The sequence below is a fragment of the Acartia tonsa genome, chromosome 4, assembly GCF_053477335.1.
Source record: "Acartia tonsa isolate MP-2025a chromosome 4, ASM5347733v1, whole genome shotgun sequence".
In the NCBI taxonomy this organism is placed as follows: Eukaryota; Metazoa; Arthropoda; class Copepoda; order Calanoida; family Acartiidae; genus Acartia; species Acartia tonsa.
In genome coordinates this window covers 23,149,127-23,176,260 of record NC_137263.1, presented here as the reverse complement: position 1 = coordinate 23,176,260, position 27,134 = coordinate 23,149,127, and the positions used below count along the sequence as shown (strand labels likewise).

At 35.5% G+C, this 27,134-nt stretch overlaps 4 protein-coding genes and 1 long non-coding RNA gene across 7 annotated transcripts in view; 2 read left to right on the top strand and 3 right to left on the bottom strand.

The window, feature by feature from the left end:
* The first annotated feature begins 117 nt into the window (after window positions 1-117).
* On the top strand, window positions 118-3,045 carry LOC145315397 (uncharacterized). Its single transcript, XM_080155380.1, has 5 exons — window positions 118-190; window positions 459-511; window positions 1,842-1,943; window positions 2,345-2,424; window positions 2,955-3,045. Exons 1-5 carry the CDS (start codon window positions 118-120, stop codon window positions 3,043-3,045), a joined length of 399 nt encoding a protein of 132 aa, XP_080011506.1.
* Window positions 3,046-3,302: 257 nt separating this feature from the next.
* LOC145318272 (uncharacterized) lies at window positions 3,303-4,994 on the top strand. Its single transcript, XR_013879286.1, has 3 exons — window positions 3,303-3,399; window positions 3,885-3,996; window positions 4,870-4,994. It is a non-coding gene; the product is annotated as an uncharacterized LOC145318272 (long non-coding RNA).
* Window positions 4,995-13,387: 8,393 nt separating this feature from the next.
* Window positions 13,388-16,048, bottom strand: LOC145316473 (uncharacterized). 2 transcript variants are annotated; one of them, XM_080157009.1, is made up of 3 exons: window positions 15,439-16,048; window positions 13,900-14,944; window positions 13,388-13,511 (listed from the first exon to the last, which is right to left on the bottom strand). In XM_080157009.1, the coding sequence occupies exon 2, from the start codon at window positions 14,923-14,925 to the stop codon at window positions 13,930-13,932; it is 996 nt and encodes a 331-aa protein (XP_080013135.1). In that variant the 5' UTR covers window positions 14,926-14,944; window positions 15,439-16,048; the 3' UTR covers window positions 13,388-13,511; window positions 13,900-13,929. The 2 variants fall into 2 exon arrangements, with proteins under 2 accessions (XP_080013135.1, XP_080013134.1); XM_080157008.1 differs by having other exon boundaries at window positions 13,388-14,944.
* A 64-nt stretch (window positions 16,049-16,112) lies between these two features.
* LOC145315396 (phosphatidylinositol-3,5-bisphosphate 3-phosphatase MTMR2-like) lies at window positions 16,113-24,940 on the bottom strand. Its single transcript, XM_080155378.1, has 8 exons — window positions 24,807-24,940; window positions 24,238-24,342; window positions 23,538-23,652; window positions 19,994-20,077; window positions 19,250-19,355; window positions 17,841-17,958; window positions 16,681-16,833; window positions 16,113-16,193 (listed from the first exon to the last, which is right to left on the bottom strand). Exons 1-8 carry the CDS (start codon window positions 24,873-24,875, stop codon window positions 16,113-16,115), a joined length of 831 nt encoding a protein of 276 aa, XP_080011504.1. The 5' UTR covers window positions 24,876-24,940.
* Window positions 24,900-27,134, bottom strand: part of LOC145316476 (uncharacterized) — a 12,688-nt gene continuing 10,453 nt past the window's right edge. For both annotated transcript variants that reach the window (XR_013878512.1, XM_080157013.1), the window contains one exon: window positions 24,900-27,033. The gene's annotated coding sequence lies outside the window, so the exon portion shown is untranslated. The remainder of the gene's footprint in view (window positions 27,034-27,134) is intronic.

Here is a 27,134-nt window from a genome sequence, read left to right as displayed (position 1 = left end):
GGGGGTGTTCGTTGTCTCATTATAGGTGTGTGTGAATTCACCATAATTTTCCCGTTGCAATTTCATTTCCGCTAGAAGACATGCATTTTGTGTTTGACAACTCACCAAAAAATTTAAATGAAATTATATTTCCTACTAGTTTTTATTTGGTCTTTATTTGGAGTAAAGTTAATATCAGTTGAACTTGGGAGTATTGTGCATACTATTTTGATGGTTAACTTGTATCTATAATATAGGGAATTTTTTATTAGTTATAACTGATAGCAGGCCAAATCCAATACAATGTATTAGGCTAACCTAGGAATGTTATTTCTTAAATCTTAAATGTTACCTATATCTAATGTTAGGATAAAAGAAATCCTAAATCCTAGGCTAACCTACAAAATTTATAGGATTTGACTAAAATTAAAAAATTCTCATTTAATTGTTTTGTCTTTTAAATATTATTAAATTTTTAGAAGCCGAAACTGCAACCACTAACGTGTTCTTTAAAAGAAAAGATTACAGCCAGGTAAATAATTTCAATAATAGATTCCTTTTCAAAACCAAGAATGGAGACAGCGTAAAGTGCCTCCTAAAATGACGCCATACAATAAAATTACCAATGATAGGCCAGTATACATTGTAATTGACCAATGGTAAAATTTATACTGGCCTCTTATTGGTCATTTTACGCTGTCTCACAAGAATGACAACATCCATTATTAGCGAAGAACAAATAAATTCTTTTCTAAAAAAATACAAAAGATTTCTATTTTATTTTTATATTTTCTATATTTTTATTTGGCAGCATGACTGATAAACCTTCGGACCAGTAAATTACACAATTGTATTGAATGGTATTGGAAATCCTCAAAATAAAACTATCTTAAATAACAACTGAGAAAATCACATTTCCTTCATAGTGTTACCACCAAGCGGTTAGGAAGACTGACTGAACAATGGACGGACATAAATTATTGAGTAGCTTCGATACTAGTACTGGAGGGGGGGGATATCCCAGCTCTCCCTCTTCAGTTTATGTTTTTGAATTGCTTACTTATACTAAAAATATGTTTTATCACTTGACTATGTTTAATTGCAATTTTTGGCAAAAAAATCTTCTAATTTTGTATCAAAAATCTTCAAAATGTGTAGAATCATACATTAGTAAACCTTCGGTACTTATGGATATAAATGTTCAAACTACAATAATATGCTTAAAATAAATTTAATATTGAAAAATTCTACTAATATAAAAACAGATTTTGTGCAAATAAAATCTAAATTAAATTACGTTTAAATCTTTTCATGAATACAGTAATATTCAACTGTATTTCAAAAATATTTGTAATATTTAAACAAATATTTTCTTTAAATTCATTTCTATCTAGTTTTCATAGAGACATATTTTATATGATTTGAATAAGTATTCAAACTTAATATTTTTTTGTTAAAACTTGAAAACATCCTCTCTTTTTATATTAACTTTCAAGTTCATTTTTTAGGCTGCTATTAAAGCTAGATTACTGATTTTCAAAAGATATTTAGCTAAGCTATGAACTATGTCCAAAATATTTCTCAGATGCTTTATGAGATAAGCTTCTAAAACTTTTATTTTGGCCCAGGCTATTCTGTAACTTGCTATGTCTGTCTCAGGGAGGGAGGTGAAATTGGACTGTAAATTAGTATGGAAACCAAAGTTTAATAATAACACTCTCTAATTCGATGGTTTAAGCTTTGGGCACATTTACTAAGATTAATCTTTAAGTTTTCTTAAAATCTATGACTATTTTGTTCATATTTTTTATGCTTCGCTAGAATTGTATTATTTTTGTTTTAAAAGACATGAAATATTTCAGAGCGCCCAAAGTTCTGTAGATTCTTCGCCAGTACGGTCTCCGTATCAACAGGCTGGAGGCGGTTCTGGTGATTCCACGCCTGTAAGGTCAAATTACCGCCAGGTAAATAGAAAAAAAACAGAACTCTATTCTCCTAGAGGCCTCTAGGGACACGTAAAATGTTTTCTTTTCAATATATATATGTTAAGATCAACTGTTTAAGCAAAAATAACCGCTGGGCGGCGTTTTTTTGCGATTTCTCTTGGGAGGATGGTGGTACCCTCTCCCCAAATAGCTCTATACCTTTCAAGGACCCATGAGAAGCTACACTGTAAAAGAGAACCATATCGGTTCAGCGGTTAGCTAGATCCTTCTGTACAGACAAACATTTTTTACTTTATCATAAAAAATTTGTGATACTATCTGCTTCGCCCCAACTAGAGGCCTCTAGGGGGAATAAGAATCCGCCCTATACTTCAAATTTTACTTGTTAAAAGAAAATGTACAATTAATTCTTTCCGTAGGTCGGTAGTTCAGGGGATACGACGCCGGTCAGATCCCCATACCGCCAAGTGGGTAGCTCTGGAGATACTACACCAGTTAGGTTAGGGTAAATTATAAATTTAGTTACTTTTATTTAGCAAGTTTAATCATACACAAACTAAGATCTTTATGAAGGAATTATTCCATGTTTTATAAAAAAAAATTACTGTTATTAAATTACAATTATTGGTGGAAAAGATAAACTATTCATTTTTGTCTGCTTACCTAAAAGCTTTGCTTTGTGATAATACTAGCGGCTTCGCCCCCTAGATGGCTCTAGTGGCACTTAGGGTAGAAGGGGGAAATCGACCCGCTCCCCATTTGATTTAAGTTTTAAAAAGAAAAAATAATGGGGGGGGGGGGTATTTTTTATTGGAAGGTGGGAATACCCTCCCTTGAAAATAGTTAAAAACTTTTAAGAAGCTTTACTGTAAAGGAGAACCATAAGGGTTCAGTGGTTAGCGAGATCCTTTGCTACAGACAAAAAGCTTACTTCTTTATATAATAGAATGCCTGACTCTCTATAGCATTCTTTATTATAAATTTTTCAATTTTACTAAAAATTGTAATCAATATACCCTATGGACCAAGGTCACCCTACCGCCAGGTAGGAAGTTCAGGGGATACAACACCAGTCCTGCTGGTCAGACATCCACATCATAGTTCAGGAAATTATCTATAATAAGTAAAGTAATATGTATTATGTTTGTATGTTAAGAAATTAAAGCGATTTATACATTTACTGTACATTTATTATTATATCTTTTAATTCAGGGTCACTTCAAGAAAAGGGATAGGGGGTGAAAAAGGAATTCGACCCACCACTTAAACTGTTAGAATTTTTTTTTAAATTTAACTTTAAAGGAGAACCATATCTGTTAAGTGGTCATCAAGATCCATTGCATTTATATATTGATGATAGATAATTTAATGAAAATTAGTTGATTCGTTCCAAGTGAGATCTAGCCAGAAGAGATCCGGGGGTCACGTGGCGTCGGGTGACTCATCACCTGTTAACAGACCTACACATCTTAAGGTAGGAGGGGGTCACAAGGCGTCGGGTGACTCATCACCTGTCAACAGACCTACACATCTTAAGGTAGGAGGGGGTCACATGGTTTCGGGTGACACATCACCTGTTAACAGACCTACACATCTTAAGGTAGGAGGGGGTCACGTGGTGTCGGGTGAATCATCACCTGTAAACAGACCTACACATCTTAAGGTAGGAGGGGGTCACTTGGGGTCGGGTGACTCATCACCTGTTAACAGACCTACACATCTTAAAGTAGGAGGATTTGTACAGCAAAACAGACAAAGACAGAAAAAGTTTTCATACAACAGATAGAAAATTTTATAATGTGTAACATTTCATTATCATGACTTTTTGCAAACTTGCAAAAAATTTTTTGCTGTTTTGATGGAGTGATACGTTTTTATAATGACATTTATAGTCTTGTTAAAACTAAGAAGATTTCTTAATTTTTCTAATGTTGTTTGTCAAATTCGTTTTTATTTCAGGCTGGGTCTGCTGGGTCAGGCGAATGTTCCCCCGTAGGCTTCCAGAGATTCAACAGTTTGGGTTCTGCAGATTCTACTCCTGTTCAGAGCAAACAATACTTTTTTGGTTCAGGTACAGTAATCATCCTTATACTAAAGTAACAGGATGTCTGTGTGTTTGTGTGTCTGTGTGTTTGTACCGAAGGATCTCGCTAACCGCTGAACCGATCGGGTTCTCCTTAACAGGGTAGCTTCGCATAGGTCCCGGAAAGATTTACAGCTATTTTTGGGGAGAGAACCACCACCCTCCCAAGAGAAATCACAATAAAATCGAAAAAAATTGTAATATTTCTGCCGCATAGTCGCGCTGAGAAGAGACATGAATTTAACAGCTGATAACATAGACAAATTATTTCTTAAATTAGAAATTTAAAATAAAACAAAAACATTAAAATGCCACTAAAGGCCTCTAGGGGCGTAGCCGCTAGTATTTAATATTTCTTTTTTTAATTAAAAATTTCGGACTTATTCTATACCTCTGAAATGTTACTTCGGGCATTATACAAGCTTAATTTCTAAATTGAATGATTCCTAGAACAACAAGGTACAGTTTTGAAATCATACCAACTCTATTATCATGATGATTCCTATAACAATGGGGTACATTTTTTAAAGCCTATAAACTCTGCAATCATAATCTGATTATTTGTCCCTTTGTCTTTATTATTGAGATTTACTTATAGGGATGTTTTTTTCTATAATAGAAAATACAAGTTCAATATCAAATGTTTTGTTTAGTTCAAACCTCCACTAATCCTAAATAAAGTAAAAGGATCTCAGGAAGTCTGTGTGTACCAAAGGATTTCGCTAACCACTGAAACTATGTGGGTCTCGTTTACAGGGTAGCTTCTCATAGGTCCTGGGAAGGTTTATAACTATTATAAGGAGGGTAAACTATTCTCCCAAGATATAATCAATAATTCTAATGAAACTCCAAAATTTTTAGGAAGCTCTACTCCAGTAAATTCGTATCCACAGCAGAAAAGAGGAAAGAAATATCGGAGATCTGGTAACACCTCTCTACATAGCAGTCATACCAGTGTTAATTCGGTTAATAACTCAAAAACTAGGCAAATTTTCTTACAATAGAATAGTTGTTCATCGTATATTATTATGGACAGTTTACCGTGGATAGCAAATGCAGAATAAAAAGATTGATAAATTCAAGTTTTGTTTTTGTTTTAGGGGGAGGGGATTGTATAAAATTATAGAATACCTATTTTTGAATGATTGTAAATGTTTGCTAGCATTTCAAATGACCATTAAATGTATAGCTCTTTTTTGTTCTGATAAAATCAGATAGCCAAGTTATTTAAAAAGGTAAAGAAAAAAATATTTATATCTTATACTCTAATTATCTTGTGTGTAAGAATATTTGCAACTCTGCCAGGAATAGTAGCCAATCCAGTGCGAATTCTGGTAGTGCCGTGTCACACACCCGTCATAATAGCCAGTCAAGTGTTGGCTCGGGAAATACTGTTCATACCAGGCACAAAATAATATTCAAATTCAAATATCTATTTAGACAAAACAACATATACATTGAATATCGATATTTATAAATGATAATTTTATTGCTTTAAGAAAGTAAAAAATTATTACTTTTTTTAGTAAACAACGAATACAATAGGTTAACACAATTAATATATTTCAAGTATCTAAGGACTGAAAGATGCCTAGGGCCTGTATTGATTTTATTTTGATAAAATTTGGAAAAAGGACGTAGCAGGACATATTTTTCGCACCCTTGTGATATACAAAAAATTGACAGTTTCCCTCAAAGTTACTAGTCGAGCACAGAATCCCCCCTCCTTATTTTGAACTACATTGTAAATAAATGCAAGGGTAGTTTTACGTGGGTTTGATTTTTTACTCTAGGTCAGGTTAAAGCAAGGCAAATATGCCCCCTGTAGGCCTAGGGTTAGGCTCCTCGCCCTTTCAATTTCAATTACTTGCAAGTTATACCGACAGCAGTTATTTTGACATCATTTTTCTGCGGTATAAAACTCATGCAATAGATATGCATATTTTTTGTGTTCTCAGTCACAGCCTCAGTCAGACAAGCCTACTACACTCAGACAATCCTGTTTATAATAGTAGAACCAGTTTTAGCTCAGGAAATTAATACTTTTTATTTTAAAACTCGCGGCTACGGCCCTAGCATCCATGGGCTTCGTATTTGAAGGGGAAGGGATGAAACAAAAAATAGCCTAAAACCATCCCAAGAACTATGTAAAGCTACACTAAAAATAAGAACCCAATCTGATCATCAATTAACGTTATCTTAATCTACAGACAAAAAAAACCTTACTACTTTATATCATAGGATAGTATATTGTCATGCAAAATGTTTTGCCCTTATGATATTTGAATAGCAACTCTGAAAAATTTACTGAAATTTTGCTACTTTGTTTCGTACAGACAGACAGACACTTACAATACATAGTAGCTTCGCTGTTATTAATTTTATATAACAGTTATAACAGTTGTTTTGAAAATAAAATTAAAACCAAAATGAAGTTAAATAGTTCAAAAATATTATGAGTTTAAACGATAAGATATAATTGAAAAACATACTTAGACCTTATTTTTTCAAAACATTTAAAAAAAATAATTCAGCTTTACAGGTCGAGCATTTATTAGGCAAAATCCATAAAATTTTAGGCTATCCTAAGAGTTAGGGTTATTTTAGTCTTACTCTTACTTATTTTCAGGGAGGGAGATGATATGTACAAGGGATAACTCTGTTTATCATCATCGGGGAGGTGCATCGGGTTTTTTTTTGTCAATTGTCATTCTCCTTAAAATCCTGCATATGCCTTTAAACCCAAGCTAACTCCAAAGCTAACCTAGGAATTTTTTTTATGGTTTTACCTATTAACAGGAGGGACGGACATACGGATGGACGAAAAGACGTACAGAAAACTCTAGTTATGAGGTAGCTCCGCTGCAAATTGATAATAAAAGTATTGATGTTAGAAGCAGAACCCAGTCCCAAGATGATTTGTACGGAACGTCTTTTCAAGGCAGGACTCACCAAAATTTTTAGTAGAAAAGCTAATCTAAGATAAGATAAGATAAGATTTATTTTCCTCAAAGGTACAACATATTTTATTAGATATATATTATAAATTATGTTACTATGCTTGATTTGTTTGATTCATCTGGTTTGTTGTGTTTGGTGCAGGTTAGATAATAATATACATAATAACAATTATTAAGTACCTAGCATGGAATTGGCCGAACTTCATCTCCACCTAGTTACCAGGCCAGTTTAAATTGAATGGAGACAATATTTTACAATAAAAATTCCATGCAACATTGTACCAGATAGTTGGCATAACCCTTTAAGGGTTGTGGAGCCACTGGTGTACTTTGACGCTTGCCAAGCCGATACAATGTTATATGTGCAAATAAATAATAATCTTAACAATGAAACAATATCTTGCTGTGTATTTCAGACATCCTCCTACTATCAGTTGCAACTTCTCCAAGCGTGAATTCGGAACAATTAAGGAACCAAAACCTCCATAAGGAGTCGCTATTCCCGTTGAGATCCCTTTTCAGCTCCAAATAGACAGTTTCCTTTATATCAAATTATTTTCATTATAGAGTGGAGTTTTGTCCGGGTTTTAAGGACATCTCCACACCAATAATTACAGGATAACGGCAAATTTCGCGATAACACTTGGTCCAATCCAAAAAATCCAAAAAAAAACCAAAGAAAAGTCCAAAAAAGGACAAGAATACCCTAATAATAATCATATCGTGTACTTAAGTGAACAAGGTGTAATGGTTGGTTTCGATTCCTACGGAATCTGATTTTTATTTTTGAGAATGGATATAAAAAATCCTAAGAATAGGTCATATGCGATTCCTACGGAATCTGATTTTGGTATTTTGATAATGGGAGTGTGTCCCTAAATATGTATGGTTCGATTCCTCCGGAATCTGATTTTTGTGTTTTGAGAACTGGTCACAGCATGGCTGTGAATGGGGCAACAAAATGGGAGAGGAAGAGGGGGGGGGGGAGGGGGTTTTAAGGGAAGGCGAAAACGTATCATTAATCCATTGATTCCACCCCTTTTTGAAGGTAAAAGGGTGAAAGTGGGTCATGTTAAAAAAGACTGTGGCGTGCTATTGCGCGCGTAATTTGGTTATAGCTTTGCTTTAGTGAGGTTTAAATCTTACTATTGTTTAGACACGAAATGTTCGGAGAGGAAGAATACCAACAAATGTGGCAGCCGCTACGCAATAGATTGACAATAACATATGAACGACTTCTCAATATAGTTAATGGTGACAATGTCAGTGACGAAGTACGTCGTGAGGTAGCCCGTCTTCTATACCAACAGGGTTATTTAGAAACCGAGTTGGCCCTCACACTATACAACCCAAACAAGGACATGGAGTTTCATGAAGCTAAATTGGGTGAAATTGCTGAGCGGATAACTGCTCAAGAGGGGGCCTGTCTCCAGCTATAGTTCCAGAAGTTGGCCATTTCCGGTTTGAACCAGTTACGGTCAAGTTCTCTACGACTTTATATACAAGATATCCGCAAAAATATCCGCAAAAACACCCGCGGAAATGTCCACATGATGTTCACAAAAATCAACAAAAATCAACAATGAATCAACAGAAAAAAACTGCAAAAAGTTACTGATATGGCTATTGAAATATAAAATTGTTTTTGAAGAATAATACAGTTTAGTTTTATCCAAAAAAGTAAAAGTATTAAAATATCATAAATTATCATAAATTCATTGATTTGTTTAATAAATCCTAGATATCTTGCTATGAACTTTTATTTTTTATGAAGGATGTATAGAGTAATAGGATGTCTGTTAATATTTCGCTATGGATTAATTTTCATTAGCATAAAAAAAAGTGAAGTGAGAAACTGGTTAAAATAAGGGAGATGGGTCAGGGAATTCAACAGGTTAGGGGGAGGAGGGGGGGAAAAAACTAGAAGGGGAGTGGTGGGTGGTTTGTGCGCGGCCGTGACTTCCAGCTAGACAGACGGAGCGGCGCCTATCGTTTGGTATATACTGGGGGGGAGAAAAATAGGGGGAGGGGGGAAGAGTGGGAGACAATTGGTTGTAAAGCATAGGGGGAATACGCGGGAAATCGGAAGTAGGGAAAGTTATTTATTAATTAATAAGTTAAATTAAGATTGAATAATGTATGGTATTAAGACACAAGGGGGGTATAAATATGGGGGTGGGTAGGGTCAAAGTTCAATTGTCTCAGAAATGTCAGATCAAGAAGAGGAAGTTGGACAAGGCCAAGGTGCTTTACCGGATGGGGCGCCGGAAGTTCCGGAGGAGGCTGGAGGAGAAGAAGATGTTCCCCTCCAAGACCAGGTGCAGGAGCTCATCGCCATGTTGAACTCAAGCGATGAAATCGATGATCCTGCACCCGTGCACGGCGTCCAGCAGCTGCTGAACCTCGCGGCAGTGCCTGATCTACTCCCATTTCCGGGGGTAGACAGGCGCTGTCTGGACCTCTGGTTTATGGTCAAGAGGAGGTTAATGGGCGTCGTGTACGAGGGCGACAGACTTATGTGGAGGAGATTCCGCCAAGATGCCATCGATGAGGAGATCCTCCGCATGATGTACTCCAACTATGGGTTAGTCGTGAGGCTAATTTCAGTAATGCCCACGTACGCCCGCTCCTTCCAGGCCAACATGGATTCCATCGCCACCATGGACCGCTTGGTCACCGTCCAGCAGGACCTTGTGGAGGAGCTCCTCCAACAGGAACCCGACGACGTCGATGACTCCAGCGACTACGACGAGTAGATGGCTATGCCCACTACATGAGCTTAACCAGTCCAGTCAGCGATAGTCATATATTAAACAAAATTTTCGATATCTAAATTTGAATAAATAAATATATTTTTGGTCAAAATTATGAAAAAACTTTGTTATTTTTTTATTAGATAAAATAGAGGTAGAGGTTGCGCGATTCGTTAGTTGCTTGATAAAAAATATATAATATAATAGAAGAAGTCAAAGTCAAAATATAAAATGTAAAATGAATAAAGTGGATAAGAAACAAACTATGCTAAAGCTACTCTATACATAGGTATGTATGTCGGTTCCTACGGAACCTACTCGTTGAGATTTGAGGTTAAAGAAATGCTGTTTTATTATTTTTTTGGTATAGAAATTAAGTGCTTACAAAAAGTCGAGGGCTAAAGATACGAATAGAAACTTAGTTAGAACAAAAAATTGTTAAATAGAGGAAGAGAAAAAATAAAGTATTTGCTTTTTTTTAAGAAAGTAAGTAATAAGTAAGTAAAATATCTTTCTTGAGAATAATTTTATTATCAATCAGTTTAATTTCAAAAATAAAATATTTGCTTTTTTAAAATATTTGCTTTTTTAAAACTCAATCTTGTTTAGGTAATAAGTAAAACATTTTTTCTTAAAAATATTTTTATTATCAATTAGTTTAATTTCAAGTGGAAGGTTGTTGAATATAGTTGGGAAAGAGTTAAGAGGGGCGTGCAGGAGAAAGTTTCTATTGGTGCCCGGTTCGTAAGCAAAGTTGTTCCTGTTCCTAGTGCCATACGTATGTCTGTCTTGAACAAAATTCCAGGTGTTTTCGAAAATTTTGGGAAAATTGCCTAATTTATAGGCGTGCATAAATTTACAAACATTGAATTCAATTAACAGGTTAAATGGAAGTATGCCATTAGATTTAAAGAATTCAGCTGTGTGAGCTCTGCTAGGTAAATTTTCGATTATTCTAATGGCTTGCTTCTGCAACTTAATGATTGGTGCTAACAGATACATAGGACAGGCAGTGAACAGGAGACAACAATATTCGATATTCGACTTAATATAAGAAGAATAGAGTAGCTTTAAGTGTTTCTTGTCCAACAAATGACGCATTACTTTCATACTATAAATTATTTTAGAGACTTTGCTATAGACTTTTTCAAGATGATAAGAAAACTTCATTTTCTCGTCCAATTGAATTCCCAAGTGTTTGATACTACCCTCATTGGTACCGCTCACAAGATCCAACTTAGTGATTTTTGACTCATCATTTTCGTTATGATTATTCATGTTTACATAGACTTCAAAGTTGGTCTTAGCGGCGAGCTCAGCGGGGGTGAGTATCTCACGGGGGGAGGAAAAGACCATACATTTGGTCTTGCGGGGGTGAATAAGAAGTTTATTGGCATTGTACCATTGGGTCAGTCTGGGGACAAGCTCCTTTGCAAGGTTGATCAATTGTATAATATTCTGCTTTTCAATGAAGCCCACTGCGTCATCAGCAAAGAGATTGATTAGGATCTCTTCACTGCATGAAACAAGGTCATTGATAAAAATCAAAAAAAGAATTGGTCCCAGGACTGACCCCTGAAGTACGCCAATGATAATGAATTCAATTGTGGAGGAGAAAAGGCCCTTAAAATATACACGCTGTTTCCTATTTGCATAATAACTACGGAACCAATCAAGTGCAACCCCCCTTATCCCTGAATTCTCCAGTTTGCTAAAAAGGATGTCCCTATTTATCATGTCGAAACACTTCCTTATGTCCAAAAATATGGCCATACAGGAAGTGTCTCGACTGAGTGCTTGGGTGATCAATGTGCTTAAGTTCAATACATTGTGAAAGGTTGAGATTCCTTTCATGAAGCCAAACTGGCGGTTGCTAAAAAAAGACCGATCTTCCAAGAACTTAACCAGCGTTTCACAGACATATTTTTCAATGGGCTTGGAAAAGTTGTCAATGAGTGAAATTCCTCGATGATTATCTGCCTCGCTGAGTGAACCTGATTTGTGAAGGACAACTATTTTGGAAGTTTTCATTTTTTCAGGAAAAGTGCCATTTTGAAGTGATAAATTATAAACATGTGTTAAGGGAGTGGCAATGGTATCAGCACAGCGAGACAGAACATACATCGAGACATCATTTATGTCTGTGGAACGCTTAGGTTTAATACTACGAATGATATTAATAACCTTGAAGGGGTACAATGGCTCAAAGAAGAGGGAATCTTGACATGGGGGTGGTAAATATTCAAAGAAATTTTTGGGGGTGGAAGGAATTTCAGGCCTTAGGGAAGACCCAATCTGACTAAAATAACGATTAAATTCATTAGCTATTTCTTGGTCATTTTCAATTTTGTTTGGGCCTACTTGAAGGTATGTGCACTCAGGGGAAGATTTACTAAACCCAATGACTTCCTTTAGGGTTTTCCAGAGTTTTTTCCCATCCCCGTTTGCATCTCTTATTTGTTGTCTGTAATATTCAATCTTTGCTCTTCTCACTTGCCTATTGTAATTATTCCTATAGACATTGTAAATACTTTCATTTTCAATTGTTTTGTCTTTTAAAAAGTTGCTGTACAAAATATCTCTATGCAATCTACAACGCAATAAAAAGTCTGACATGAAAGGCTGCTGAGGCTGGGTACGTTTGTTTTTTCGTTTTTTTCTAACTGGACACTTTTCATTATAAAGTCTCAAAAAGGTTGAAATAAAGTTATCATAAGCAATGTTTGTGTTGTCTTGGTTTAAAACGTGATTCCAGTTAGTGTGGTAGAGTGCATAGTTTAAGGCATCAAAGTTTTCATCATTCAATTCTCTTTTTTCAAAGAAATCTGGAGGTTTGGGTTTATTTACTCTGTCTATTCGGAATGAATTAATAATTGGCAAGTGATCGGAGATTTTTGAAGTTAAGACAAAGGAAGACATTAGGTTTTGAATAAAGTTACCTACCCCGAATAAATCAAGAAGGGTTGCAGTGGTTCTAGTTACTCTAGTAGCTCTGGTAACGGTATTTATGATACCGTTAAAGGAAAAAGACTCAATAATTCTCATGGAGTTGCTATTTATATTATTTATTTTGAAAAGATCAAAATTGAAATCTCCTACAATGAAGTATGGTATGCTTAAAGCTGCTATTCTATCAATCAGGTCCAAAAAAAGTTCAAAAAATTCTTCTATTTCAGCACTACTCTGATTGGGTGGCCGATAACAGTTTAGTAAGCAAAACTTTAGTCCATTGTGGGAAATTTTTAAGCAAATAGATTCAAGAATATTTTCTTTAAATGAAAATTTATCAAATAGTTTATCTACTTTATAATATTTGCTTACTAGAATACCCACCCCTCCCCCCCTACTTTTTGTGCGGAGTTTAACATGCCAATCGTAATTATTAATTCCATAGCAATCCATATTTACATCCTTATTCAGCCATAATTCTTGAAAACACAGAACATTTAAGTGGATATCATGTTGTCTAAAGAAGTCTACAGTGGAGACAATATCATTGTATTTAGAATGTAATGACTGACAATTAATACTAAAAATATTGAGAAGGTTTTCATTGAATGTTTTCAGTTTCTGTACGATACCTTGTTCACTTGAAAAAACGCAATTTATTCCGAATTCGTTCTCAAAATCGTTAAAGTAGTCGCCGTAAATCGGATTCATAAGATTTAGACCAATGTTATCGTTTAAGTTACCGTAATCCTGGTTAATCTGATCATTAGGGAGGTTTGTCATAGCAGAGCTGGTCCAGGAGCACCGCAGGAGGAATCGTCTTAACATCAAGTATGGACATCTGAAACACAGTAGATATTAGTGGACAAATAAAAATAGGTAATATACAATATATTATCGTTAAAGCGAAAAAAATTACCATATTTACTATGGTTATTCCGATAGCGTTTAGTTTATGTGTGTGTTGGGGGTGGCAACACATTTCAAGCTAGTTTAGTTCCCCCTACTCATTTTCATACAAGTTCCAAGTATTTTATATGCTAATCAGCAGAAAAATAAGAAAAATAGATTGAAATTAATATGCTATGTTGGCGTTCTAACAAGTTGGGTAATATTTAATATTAATATTATAATAATATAGAGTTTACGTGGATATAAACATTAAGTTTTTCGAAATAAATCACTTTGTAAATGAATTTAAAAATGATGATAATAATTTTGTTAAGTACCTTTTTTTCCGACGTATAAGATACTTAACCTCATGATGTGATTACCGCCTTTGTAGCTTTGCTTTGCTTAGCTTTGTTGGCGGTGTCTCTAGCTTTGGCCCTCGTGGCCACAGGATCAGAAGGTGCTGAGTCAACGACAGGGGCAACAGGTACAGAAGGTGCTGAGTCAACGACAGGGGCAACAGGTACGGAAGGTGCTGAGTCAACGACAGGTGTAGATGCGGCAGATGCGGCAGACGTGGCGGCAAGTGCGGCGGTGTGTGTGGCGGTAGGTACGGCAATAGATGCCGCAGGTACGGCGACAGACACGGCGGCAAGTGCGGCAGACGTGGCGGCAGATGCGGCGGCGGTCACGGCGGCAGGTGCGGCGGTGAGCGCGGCGGCAGGTGCGGCAGTGAAATCAGCTGTAGCGGCGGCTGCGGATGCGACGGCGGCAGGTACTGACTGTGTGGGCTGTGCGGCTGGTGCAACGGCTGTATGTGCGGCGGTTGCGACGGTTGCGGCAGAGTCTATGGGAGGGAACACAGCTAGGTCCCCAAGAGCTGGGGCAGGGGCAGACGTTAAATTATGTTGAATCGTGCTGGAAGGGTGGGCTGTGATCGTACTAAACTGTCTTGGGAAGTCATCCTCTGTTAAGTCAGCCTGATTAGAGAAGAATGTTTTCCTTTCCTCAGGCGCTAGCTTGTTGAAACAAAGGATAGGCGGTGCCTCTGACAGAAAAAAATCCTCGCTTCCAGGTATGGGTTGGGCCATTTCCTTCAGGTCTTTGCCAAACGGGTTAAGGCAGCGTATCCAGCGGCTGCCGTTCTTGAGCTGAAATTGGACATGTTGGCCAGCGACTTTGGCCCTCGAAATCTGGTTTGTGGCATACACAAAGGTCATGGTCTTCCTGTTGAGGTCGGACATATCTTGCTTCGCCTGGACTAACCTATTGGGGAAGAACGGGACCGGTGACGCGTTGTTCCTGGGATTGAACCTCTTGATCTCGGCGTTGTAACGGTCAAGCACAGCCTTCTTATTGTTCATCCACGCGTCGAGGTAGGATCTAGACATAAAACGAAAAATAAAAACGGGGATCTGGCCCTTTGTATATGGGAGCATATGGGCACGCTCGACGATATCACAAAAATGTGAGGGAATATATTCTAATTCTCCACGTTTAAGAGCGGCTTCAAGGGTGGGCCTTATAATGTTTCTAAATATGATAAACTCTGTAATATTTTCACGGCTCCACGGCTGCTGAAAATTCACTATTCTACAACTCCAATCGCGGCACCTTTGCTCTCTTATCGAGTTTTGTAGAAGTTGAAATTTGACGAAATTTTCTCTCGACGATTCAATAGAGTTTAAATAGTCTTTTTGTTGTGTAATCGTGGTCCTAATCGCTTTTTGTTCACTTGCAACAGATTTAGCATCTACGAAATTTTCTATACCTTCGATAGATTGAATTTTAACATTTAAATCTGAGACTCTCAATTTAATATCGTTTATTTCGGTTTTATGACTGGCAAAAGTACTATGAATAAGCTCATCCCTTACCTTAGCTATATTCGCATCGTATTCTTTAAACTTAACATCCAAAGCAGCGTCCAAATTTGTTTTAAACTTTGACCAATATTCTGGGTTGTCACACGTACTACAGGCCATGATGAAGTGAAGATGGCGGAACCGAGGGTGCTGAGTGAGTGTGGGTCAGCTGACCAATGGTGGGACGCGAAAAAATGTTAGCCAATGGGAGAGCTTATTTGTCGGGAGTACTTTGCGCCGGTAAAAATGTTGCCAGACCGATAAATTATCATAAAATTATCAAAAAAAAATTTGAGAGTGTTTTCACCAAAAATTGTTCATTAAGTTAAAGCGATTAGGTTACACATAAGTTAAAAAAAAACTTTTTAATTCATTAATGTTTTATTTTCACTTTTTTTGTGTTAACAATTGACCGATACGTTAACACATACACATTGCCAGGCCTAAATACGAGGTGCCCTCTGGCTACAGTGTCTTCCCTTTCCTCCAACTGCGGAGTGACCACGGGCAGTGGGGAGAGGGGAACTAGTTGAGAGAGAGGGGGAAGGTAGAACTGAGCTTAACACATGGGGTAGGGCGGGGGAGAGCTTGCTAAATGCGTGTGCTCAGCCCGACTCTCTGAACTAAACTTAAGCTTACATCACATATTTAATTTTGATCAGTTTAACCTCCAAAAATTAAGCTGGTTACCTTCTAGGATGAATCCAGGAGAGGACAGGTATTCTTCCACGGGAACGAAATTTAGCTACTTCAAACAAGTCTTCATTCTAAACAAAAAAAATAATGGATTTATTATTACTTGGATCCTACACCAGAAGTAAATGTTGTAGGAACTAAAATAACGATCTCCCCCATCCCCTCCTATTGTGTGACCAAACTGATCAATGAATGAGACGTGAAATAGGACAATTTTTCCTTTGTCATAATATCTACGTATATTCTATATCCATTGATAAAATATTGTAAATATCAGTCCAAGACACAATGGCAAAATTAGAAATAGTTACCTAGTCATAAATATTTTGTGCATTTACAAGTTAAAACTAAAAATTATGTTTTAATTCCATTTCTAAGAATAATATTATAGCGTATTAATATCCATTATATGAAGACATTGAGCTAAGAAAGAATTCATTGCTCTAAGGTACCTTTTTAAAGTGCCTGGGAAATTAAAAAAAAAAAAGAAAAAAATTGATATTTTTTTACCTTTCATAACTGGTTTGATTCCAGCAAAAAAATCGAATATGTACAAACCTTTATGGCTGAAGGTAAACCAAGTATCTGGGGGTAAGTATCACAGAGGGCATACTTTTCATTGATCTTAGAAATAGTCCAGGACTCGTTGTCCAGACCCAGTCGTTTATACTCTCCCACAGGATCATACACGTTCCAACCACTCTCTTGATACTGAAAATATATTATTTGTTTTCATATGGATAAGAAATTGAACACTTTAAATATTAGAACAGGTGTGTATATTTTAAAACCTAGATAGATTTCTTTCCCCAATTTATATAGTGTTTGATTGATTGATTGATTAGCCATAGTTTCTTAGTGTTTGGACCTATTAATCATGGAGTAGTAGGCTTAGACACTTTTGTCTAGCCACTAGGGCTATCAAGCTCCACTTTTAAGCATATTATGACTTGACACGCTGTCTCATGAGAGCTACTCATTATTACCTCACCATCGCCGAGTATGGCAGGTGTCCCAAATTAAGTCACCGTATTGAATGACTCTCTCCGCAGAGGAGCTTGGGATAAGGGTAGTACTGATATTATGTACGTGACTATTGAGTATCAAACCTTACTCAATAATCCCCTTCTAACACAACCAGGGGAAGTTGCGTTATTATTATTGCGAATGAGAAATTCGAGTCAACACACGGAGAATTGAACTCGAACTCTCACCACCGTAGCTCAGTGTGTTACCACTGAGCCACGGCGCCCCTTATTTATATAGTGAAAAACAACATATGTAATATGTATATCCTAATTTTAAAGTTCTTTCAAATTTTAACTAGTTTTTCTGCAAATTCACAGCAAGATTACTTTAGTGAGATTTAGGATTTTCTAATTAATGTTTACATTTCAAAGATTATACCTACTTAATATGAGAATGAATATAATTATCCTTTTGGAGCTATCCTATGGAGATCTATTCAGAGTGGGAGGAGGACATTGGGCTTTTTATTACCCCAGTCCCCAAATAAGGTTTTCTTATTCGTTGGTTTAACAATTTTGAGAACTTGCTATATTTTGATGGGTTGTTCATTAAGTTGAGCGTACAGTACACACGTTTCAACCACTTATTGTAATATACAGAAGGAAAGGTAATTTTGTGTATCATCCTTGGGGATGTACATCAATTAATCGAAAATTGTCTTATCCCTTAAAATCCCTGAGATTTATTACCTGTTCTCTATACTTGAAACAGAAAAGTTGTGATCTGTAGGAGACTGGGAAAGCATTGTTTGTCAGGGATTCAAAAATATCTTTCCTAGGATGTCCAACTTCACGACTTAGTGTAAAACTAAATAAAAATTGTAATTTTAGTTATGTAGCACCCCAAAATCTTTTGTTTAGTTTCATAAAAAGAGAATGGCCAATTACCGCCAAGATCCCGTTAAGTTATGTGTTATACAGGGTGGGGCAAATAAGACCGGACAAATTCTAACTTCTAAAGAAATGAACATAAAATCGTCAATTCTAGAGATTTTATTGAATTTTAAAAACTGGCAAGCAAAATATGTATATGACTATTAGATTATTCAATAAAATCGCCGCCAGCCTTAATCACCGCCTCTACCCGCCTCCTCAACCGCTGGCAGGTCCAGGTCAAAATGTACCTGTCCAAGCTGGCGTAGTTCTCCTTGATAGTTACAATGAGGGAGGTCTTTGTGGTATGGGCACGTCTATTGGTGCATGCTTCAAAGTAGCCCCAGGCCCAAAAGTCCATTGAATTAAGATAGGGCTGCTGGGAGGCCACATTTCCTTAGGAACGTGAGTAACCGCAGGGTCCAAATTCGCCCAACTTTCAAGCTACCCTTATACACGGAGGCTCTTATTTGGACCACAGTTGAGCTAGAACAACGTTCTTTACCTTTTTGGAAATAGCATGAAGTTACAGCTAGGGTTGTCGGCGCAACCCATAGCCTAAAATGAGTTTTAAAGTTCAATATGGGTCCCTGGAGTCAAGAACCGAGAAATTTTCACGAATTTTCACGGGTTTTTGACTTTTTTTACATCTAAAAATCTGCCCCGTTTTACTTTGCTGGAGTACTACGGCCAAGTCATTTCAGATAGAGAGCTCTAGTCTTTTTAAGTGTCTTACTTATGTATCTAACAGAATCCCCAGCAAGTTGCATAACTCTACCTCACCTACAGATAGGCTGAGGTCAGATTTAGTGGGCCCTAGTCGAGAATCCAGACTAAACCACCGGCGCATTTGGAATCTGCCTTGTTGGACATATGCGCGGCCAGCTCGTTGTACACGTCCATCTTCGTCCAAAGATTTTTTTGTGCTAAAAGGTCATTACCTAAGCTTTTTATAGTGTGGTCAAACGTCCTGATTGGTCAAGTAGTTTTGGCGCTATGGCCGTTTAAAGTTTGTCCGGTCTTAATTGCCCCACCGTGTATATCTTCAAAACAGGATTAGAAAGCATGTCAGTTGCTTTAATGATATACAACGCGAAACTTTGAAGAATTGACGATGGAACCGCCGCTCATAACCGCCAACTCCTCACGATTATTGTTGCTCCTATTTCTCGCAAAATAAGACATTCTACTTTTTGACTTTTTGGTTAAAAAATAATATTTCTTACTTTAGATTTCTAACATCTCTACAATATACTTTAATTCCATAATTATCTCCAGGTGTTCTAGCCCCGCCAAATTTCTCTACTCTATTCACAAACCCAAGTGGAATATCTAAAATAAAATAGTCTTTAATTTTCTCGTATTCATTCGAATCCGGTGGATAGGAACCGGTCCTCATCCATACAAAAAAACTATGTCTAGCATCGTATTATATCCAGCTTTCTACGAATATAAAAATGTACAATTATAAGATTAAAACCAGTTTTTAGCTCTTGCCTTCGGCACCTCGGGGCTAAAAAAACTAGTTTTAATCTTTTAATTGTACATTCTATATCCGCCGAAAGCCGTTTATAATACGATGCGAGAATTAACTATTAAAATATTCAACCCATGAGCGCAAGCATGCCATTGCCCACATGCCGTTGGAGCATGTCGGGCTTGAGTCTGGACCGCGTTGCGTCATACTAGAGACGATAAAAATGGTACTTGTTGCTGCTATATATGGTGCGTGACACTAATACAAAACAGGGGGAATGCCTTCGTCCCTAGGTCATGCGATATAATGGTTGATTGTCTGTTAGATGTTATGCTCTTGGTAATAAAGCATCACGATCAAATAAATGGACGATAATCTAAGGCCCCTGGACGAGCAAAGAGGACCTGTCCTCTACTAACTAGGTAATTATATTGTATAAAAATAACTTTAGTCAGTATTTTAGGAAGAAATTGAATAAAAACACACTACTAACCTAATATTAACGGATAGTCTGATTTAACTGGTCTGAAGTAAAGTCTATAATTTGTAATCTTCAGGGAACCATTGAATGATAATCCTAAAAGAAATGTGTATTTTTATTATATACAAAGTAATTCAATACTCGGTTGATTATTTCACATTTTCCCAGTTTAGACATTGAATTTTTATAAGGGGGGGGGGGGGGGAAGTTCTGACACTTTCGCGTAAACGGTGAGTATAGGCTTTATCTTTGGACTGAGAGGATAGGTTATTAGGGATAAAATCATTCTTATATGATGAATTTCCCCCAGATTTAAGATTTTTTGGATAGGCCTCCAGGTTCCGGAGCTCCAGGCCTCCAGGTGGTCTCTGGACAGGTAAAAAAATAAAAAATTTCTTATTTGAACAGTTAGAGGTAAGTTTATTAAACAACATAAGCTTCTTTTTATATATTATTCATATACTTGAAGAAAAAATTACAATCGGCCTCCAGGTTCAGGTGCTGCAGGCCTCCAGGTGGCCTCTGGAGAGGTAAAAAATCAAAATTTCTTATTTGAACAGTTAGAGGTAAGTTTATAAAACAACATAAGCTTCTTTTTATATATTATTCACATATTTGAAGAAAAAATTACAATCGGCCTCCAGGTTCAGGTGCTGCAGGCCTCCAGGTGGCCTCTGGAGAGGTAAAAAATCAAAATTTCTTATTTGAACAGTTAGAGGTAAGTTTATAAAACAACATAAGCTTCTTTTTATATATTATTCACATATTTGAAGAAAAAATTACAATCGGCCTCCAGGTTCAGGTGCTGCAGGCCTCCAGGTGGCCTCTGGACAGGTAAAAAATCAAAATTTCTTATTTGAACAGTTAGAGGTAAGTTTATAAAACAACATAAGCTTCTTTTTATATATTATTCATATATTTGAAGAAAAAATTACAATAGGCCTCCAGGTTCAGGTGCTACAGGCCTCCAGGTTCAGGTGCTGCAGGCCTCCAGGTTCAGGTGCTGCAGGCCTCCAGGTGGCCTCTGGACAGGTAAAAAATCAAAATTTCTTATTTGAACAGTTAGAGGTAAGTTTATTAAACAACATAAGCTTCTTTTTATATATTATTCATATATTTGAAGAAAAAATTACAATCGGCCTCCAGGTTCAGGTGCTGCAGGCCTCTTGGTTGCCTCTGGACAGGTAAAAAATCAAAATTTCTTATTTGAACAGTTAGAGGTAAGTTTATTAAACAACATAAGCTTCTTTTTATATATTATTCATATATTTGAAGAAAAAATTACAATCGGCCTCCAGGTTCAGGTGCTGCAGGCCTCTTGGTTGCCTCTGGACAGGTAAAAAATCAAAATTTCTTATTTGAACAGTTAGAGGTAAGTTTATAAAACAACATAAGCTTCTTTTTATATATTATTCATATATTTGAAGAAAAAATTACAATCGGCCTCCAGGTTCAGGTGCTGCAGGCTTCCAGGTGGCCTCTGGACAGGTAAAAAATCAAAATTTCTTATTTGAACAGTTAGAGGTAAGTTTATAAAACAACATAAGCTTCTTTTAATATATTATTCATATATCTGAAGAAAAAATTACAATCGGCCTCCAGGTTCAGGTGCTGCAGGCCTCCAGGTGGCCTCTGGACAGGTAAAAAATCAAAATTTCTTATTTGAACAGTTAGAGGTAAGTTTATAAAACACCATAAGCTTCTTTTTTTATATTATTCATATATTTGAAGAAAAAATTACAATCGGCCTCCAGGTGGCTTCTGGACAGGTAAAAAATCAAAATTTCTTATTTGAACAGTTAAGAGGTAAGTTTATAAAACAACATAAGCTTCTTTTTATATATTATTCATAAATCTGAAGAAAAAATTACAATCGGCCTCCAGGTTCAGGTGCTGCAGGCCTCCAGGTGGCCTCTGGACAGGTAAAAAATCAAAATTTCTTATTTGAACAGTTAGAGGTAAGTTTATAAAACAACATAGGCTTCTTTTTATATATTATTTAAATATTTAAAGAAAAACTTACTATCAGTCTCCAGGTTTGGGTGCTGCAGGCCTCCAGGTTGTCTCTGGACATGTAAAAAATCAATATTTCTTACTTGAACAGATAGAGGTATACTTGTAAAACAAAGTAAGCATATTTTCAAATGTTATTTATGTATTCCAGGTATAAACTTAAAAATATTTACCTTAATAATTGAAAATAAACTCATATTTTTATTATATTACCTACTTACCTCATTGAAACCAAAAATTTAAACTACCATCCATATTTTATTGTAATGACCATTGGGAATCAGGCCATGTATTCGAAAATAAAAGTTTACCTTAAGAGTTAGAAGTTAAATAAAAACAAACATAAAATTAATTTCAAATGTCATTAACAATTTTAATAAAAGGTAAAACTATCATCAGTTATTAATTACAGCTCCTAGTTTTGTGGATTCCAGGCCAACTCAGGAAAGGTATCCAATGATAAAAACAGCTTTTAATAATTTACTGCATAACACAGAGACAAAAAATCATTTTTGCTCAACTTATTCTGAAAAAAATATCTTATAATACATAAATAGGTATGTAACAAGAATACAAAAATAAAAAAATATAAGTTAATCATAAACAAATCAACAAAAGGTTAGTTTAACAAGATACATAGGAATAGAAGACTAGTAAAAAATAAAAAATGTCAAATGAAAACAAAACAGCAACAAAAATATTATAATTAAAAGCAATAACAAACAAACTAGGGAATAGTCCCTTTTGAGGCAACACCCCTTAAGGGGCGATTTATCCTATTTTTAATATATGAATAATATATAAAAAGAAGCTTATGTTGTTTTATAAACTTACCTCTAACTGTTCAAATAAGAAATTTTGATTTTTACCTGTCCAGAGGCCACCTGGAGGCCTGCAGCACCTGAACCTGGAGGCCGATTGTAATTTTTTCTTCAAATATATGAATAATATATAAAAAGAAGCTTATGTTGTTTTATAAACTTACCTCTAACTGTTCAAATAAGAAATTTTGATTTTTTACCTGTCCAGAGGCCACCTGGAGGCCTGCAGCACCTGAACCTGGAGGCCGATTGTAATTTTTTATTCAAATATGTGAATAATATATAAAAAGAAGCTTATGTTGTTTTATAAATTTACCTCTAACTGTTCAAATAAGAAATTTTGATTTTTTACCTGTCCAGAGGCCACCTGGAGGCCTGCAGCACCTGAACCTGGAGGCCGATTGTAAATTTTTCTTCAAATATATGAATAATATATAAAAAGAAGCTTATGTTGTTTAATAAACTTACCTCTAACTGTTCAAATAAGAAAATTTTTATTTTTTTACCTGTCCAGAGACCACCTGGAGGCCTATCCAAAAAATCTTAAATCTGGGGGAAATTCATCATATAAGAATGATTTTATCCCTAATAACCTATCCTCTCAGTCCAAAGATAAAGCCTATACTCACCGTTTACGCGAAAGTGTCAGAACTTCCCCCCCCCCTTAATACTTATTTACCTACACTTCGATGCATATCAGTGCCTGTTAGGGTATTTTTTACCTGTAAATGGACAGTTGAAAGTGACATCATAAGCAGCCTCTATAGTTTCTCCAGACAAAAGTGTGAAACCAACACCATCTTGGTTCCCATGGGTACTATTCTGAGCTGGGCCGGACTAAAGTGTAATATATATATAAAAAAAAGTTTATTGGACGTAATGCTAATCCCCTTTGTTTATCTGTCCGCAGGGGTGTATATTCTGCACAAGATTCATTTTTTCCCCTGCTGCAAATATTTTTACCTATTTTTTCCCTCCCACATATTCTTTTAGTTTTTTGACAAATGAGGGGAGAAAAATGGGAAAATAATGCTTCAGTTCTCTTAATTTTTACATTTTTAAAATTTTTTTTAACCCCCCCCCCCCCCCCTCAGCAGGGTCAAATTTGCAGAATATACACCCCTGTCTGTCCGTCAGTCCGTAAAGCTATAAGGGAAATTTGATTTACACGGCTGCTATATAAGATGAATTTTGGCTGGGATACTCCTTACCAAAATGCATCCAGCATATAACTTAATTAGTCTATCAGTACGTCGGACATGCGACGAAAGACAATCAAATAATATAGAAGTTTGGTAATTTTCTATTATAACTTTACCTCTCTCACTTTTTATGACAATAACATCTGTTCTATAATTCAATAGTTCATCTATGATATTTTTGACCTAATACAATTTTCATAATTGTTAGTACTGCACTTACCTGGTCTATACTAGAATTAGATGAATCTATGGAGGGTGAGGGGGATGAGGGTGAGGAGAGAGAGGTGCTGCTACTTGCTGTTCTTCCAACTATACCAGGAGCTCCCTGAATGTCAAAAGTTTGGCGTAAGAAAATTGTTATTAATGACAAAATATTTGTAGTTCCAATTGTAGTTGGAGTGGGGGTTACTACGAAAGTTTTTTATCCTACTTTGAAAATGTTGACCCCCCCCCGCACAAGCAAAAAAAATGGCCGTTTCAATATCATCAAGTTCCTAATATGGCATATAATCATATTTAAATTGTTTATATTTTTTCCCGTGGAAAATAGCATTACATAAAGTTTTAGTCATTCCATATCAAAATCAAATAATACAAAACTTGAAATATAACAACTGGATAATGCAAAGATCTTGAAAATATTACCAGGGGAGAATATATTCTGCTTAAGATTAATTTTTTCTGGACTATAGTGTAAGCTGATGTTTTCAATACGCTTTATTTTTTTCATTCTCTACCCTTTTAACCGAGGATCCCTTGCAGAATATACACCCCTGTATCAATATTAACCTGAAATGAAGCCCTGTCTCTGGAGGGGGGAGGTGGGGGTGCCTGATAACCCCTGTATCTGTCTGACATTATAACTAGTCTTTTTATATCACATCTGAATACATATACAACAATAATTTAACAAAAGTTGTGATCATGAGATTTTAATAATGAGATTCACGTTATGAATTGAATTAACAACTTAATATTTTTTAAACCAAAAAAATTAAAGAAAGCCTGCTATAACTGAAAGAAATACAACACTGCATAAAATCTGCCAAAAGTAGGCCCAATACCCCAAATTTGAAACCTACAGCTTCAATAATAAAAAAAATTATAACTCAATAAAATGTCATTTTAAAAAACCCATAACTTTTTTGTTATTAGAGCTGGAGGCTTCAAACTTGGAGTATTGGGTCAACATATGGCGGTCTTTCAGCAAATAGAGTGGTGTATTTCCTGCAGGCTTCCTTGAAACACAACTATGATACATTGTAAAGGTTAGGTAAAAAAAAGTAAAATTCAACAATCTTGGACAGGATTAAAAAAGTATAAAACATGATGTATTCAATGTTAAAATTTTTTATATGAAAAAAGTTACAAACCTTAAAATGTAAGCAAACCTTTGGATTTTTTAAACTTTTTAAACATAATATTCCTTTTTTAAATCCTAAAATATGAAAATTTCTAATATTTTTGAAATCCTTTGTCCATAAGATCATAATTCTACAAAAAGAATCTACAGTTTTAAAAAGGTATCATACTATTATAGATTATAATAATGATGTCACTGAATATTATACATTTTTTATTACTTTACATGGAAGAAAAAAACTGGCACATACAATATAAACATTTATACAAATAAAATACTAAACTCTTAAACATACAGATCATGTTAGCGGCGTTAGCCAGGGGCAGAATGGCGCGTCTCGTACAATACGCATGAGAAAAACTGTTAATTTTTGGTCAGATATAAAGGTATTAGTAAATTGGTTGAGAAATATTATAATTACAATTAAAATGGTATAGTTATTTATTGCATCGTATTATAGACAGCTTTCCGCGGAGATTAAAATGAAAATTCAAAAAATAAAACCAGTTTTGTTAGCCCCGATTTTTTTTTGTTATTTTTATGATTTTTATTTTAATAAATGAAAAATTGTCTTTAATACGACGAAGACTATACATTATTTTACAGTATGGCCAAGAACCGGTTCTTATCCAGCGCATATCAATCGCTTTTGCATTGCAATACTACTGGTATTATTTTCTGATTTTTTGGGTCAATTTACTTACGCCTGTATTCATAAATTGGTAATTTGATTTGTTTTGTTAAAGTTAAATTCGCAAAAAAATGACTTTTTAACACACATAAAAAATGTTTTTAAGAAACGTCATTTGTATATAGATTTAAAATAAGGTTAACTTAAATTGCAAATTCTTAATATATGTTTAATGAAGGTTTCATTTTTTTAGTTATCAAAAAAATTAAATACTAATTGAACAGATTAGGTTTGGCATTGTTAAAAATACAAAAATCACCAGAAGTTATAACTGCAAAAAAACAGGAATGTGATATACATTAATGTATTGTACAATATCGTATATATGAATGGCAGGGTTACACATAATATGTTTGGATAGGTAGGCTTCAGGGGTGTATATTCTGCACGTGATTCCTGCGAAATAAGGGGGGGGGGGGGGGCGAAAATAATATGTAGGAGGGTGGAAAATATGAAAAAAGAAAAATACTACCTAATACCTTTTTTTCATTTTTTTCCTTCCTGGGGAAAACCTAGGGGAGGGGGGGGGGGGATATTTTGCAGCTAGGGGGAAAAATGAATATTGTGCAGAATACACTCCTGTTAGGCTATCCAGGACAGAATAATTAGATAGCAGGGGAATAATTTCGTACCAGATTTGACATGATTCAAGTTTACAAAATTATCAACAAAGTTGACAAAGTAGAAGAAAATATTTGGTTCACAAGAGCAAATGTTAATTCAGAAAGAGTTACTAGACTAACTTTTTTTTTAACCGAGTGATTGATCTATGGAACAATCTACCAGACAACGTAAAATCTGCAAGAAACCTGTACATTTTCAATAAAGAATATGACAAACTTTAAAGACTTTCAACAAAACTGTTATTGTGATGAATTTTCTATTGATTGAACTTATAACTGTGATAAAATTAACATGTTTTGATGATGCCCTAATATTCTTGATATGCTCCAGTAGGGGCCCTGATAATTATAAACATAAACATAAACAATTTAAAAGAAACTACAAAGTTTTCTCAAATCATATCAATTATTTCTTATAATTTAAAAGAATTATTTTTCTC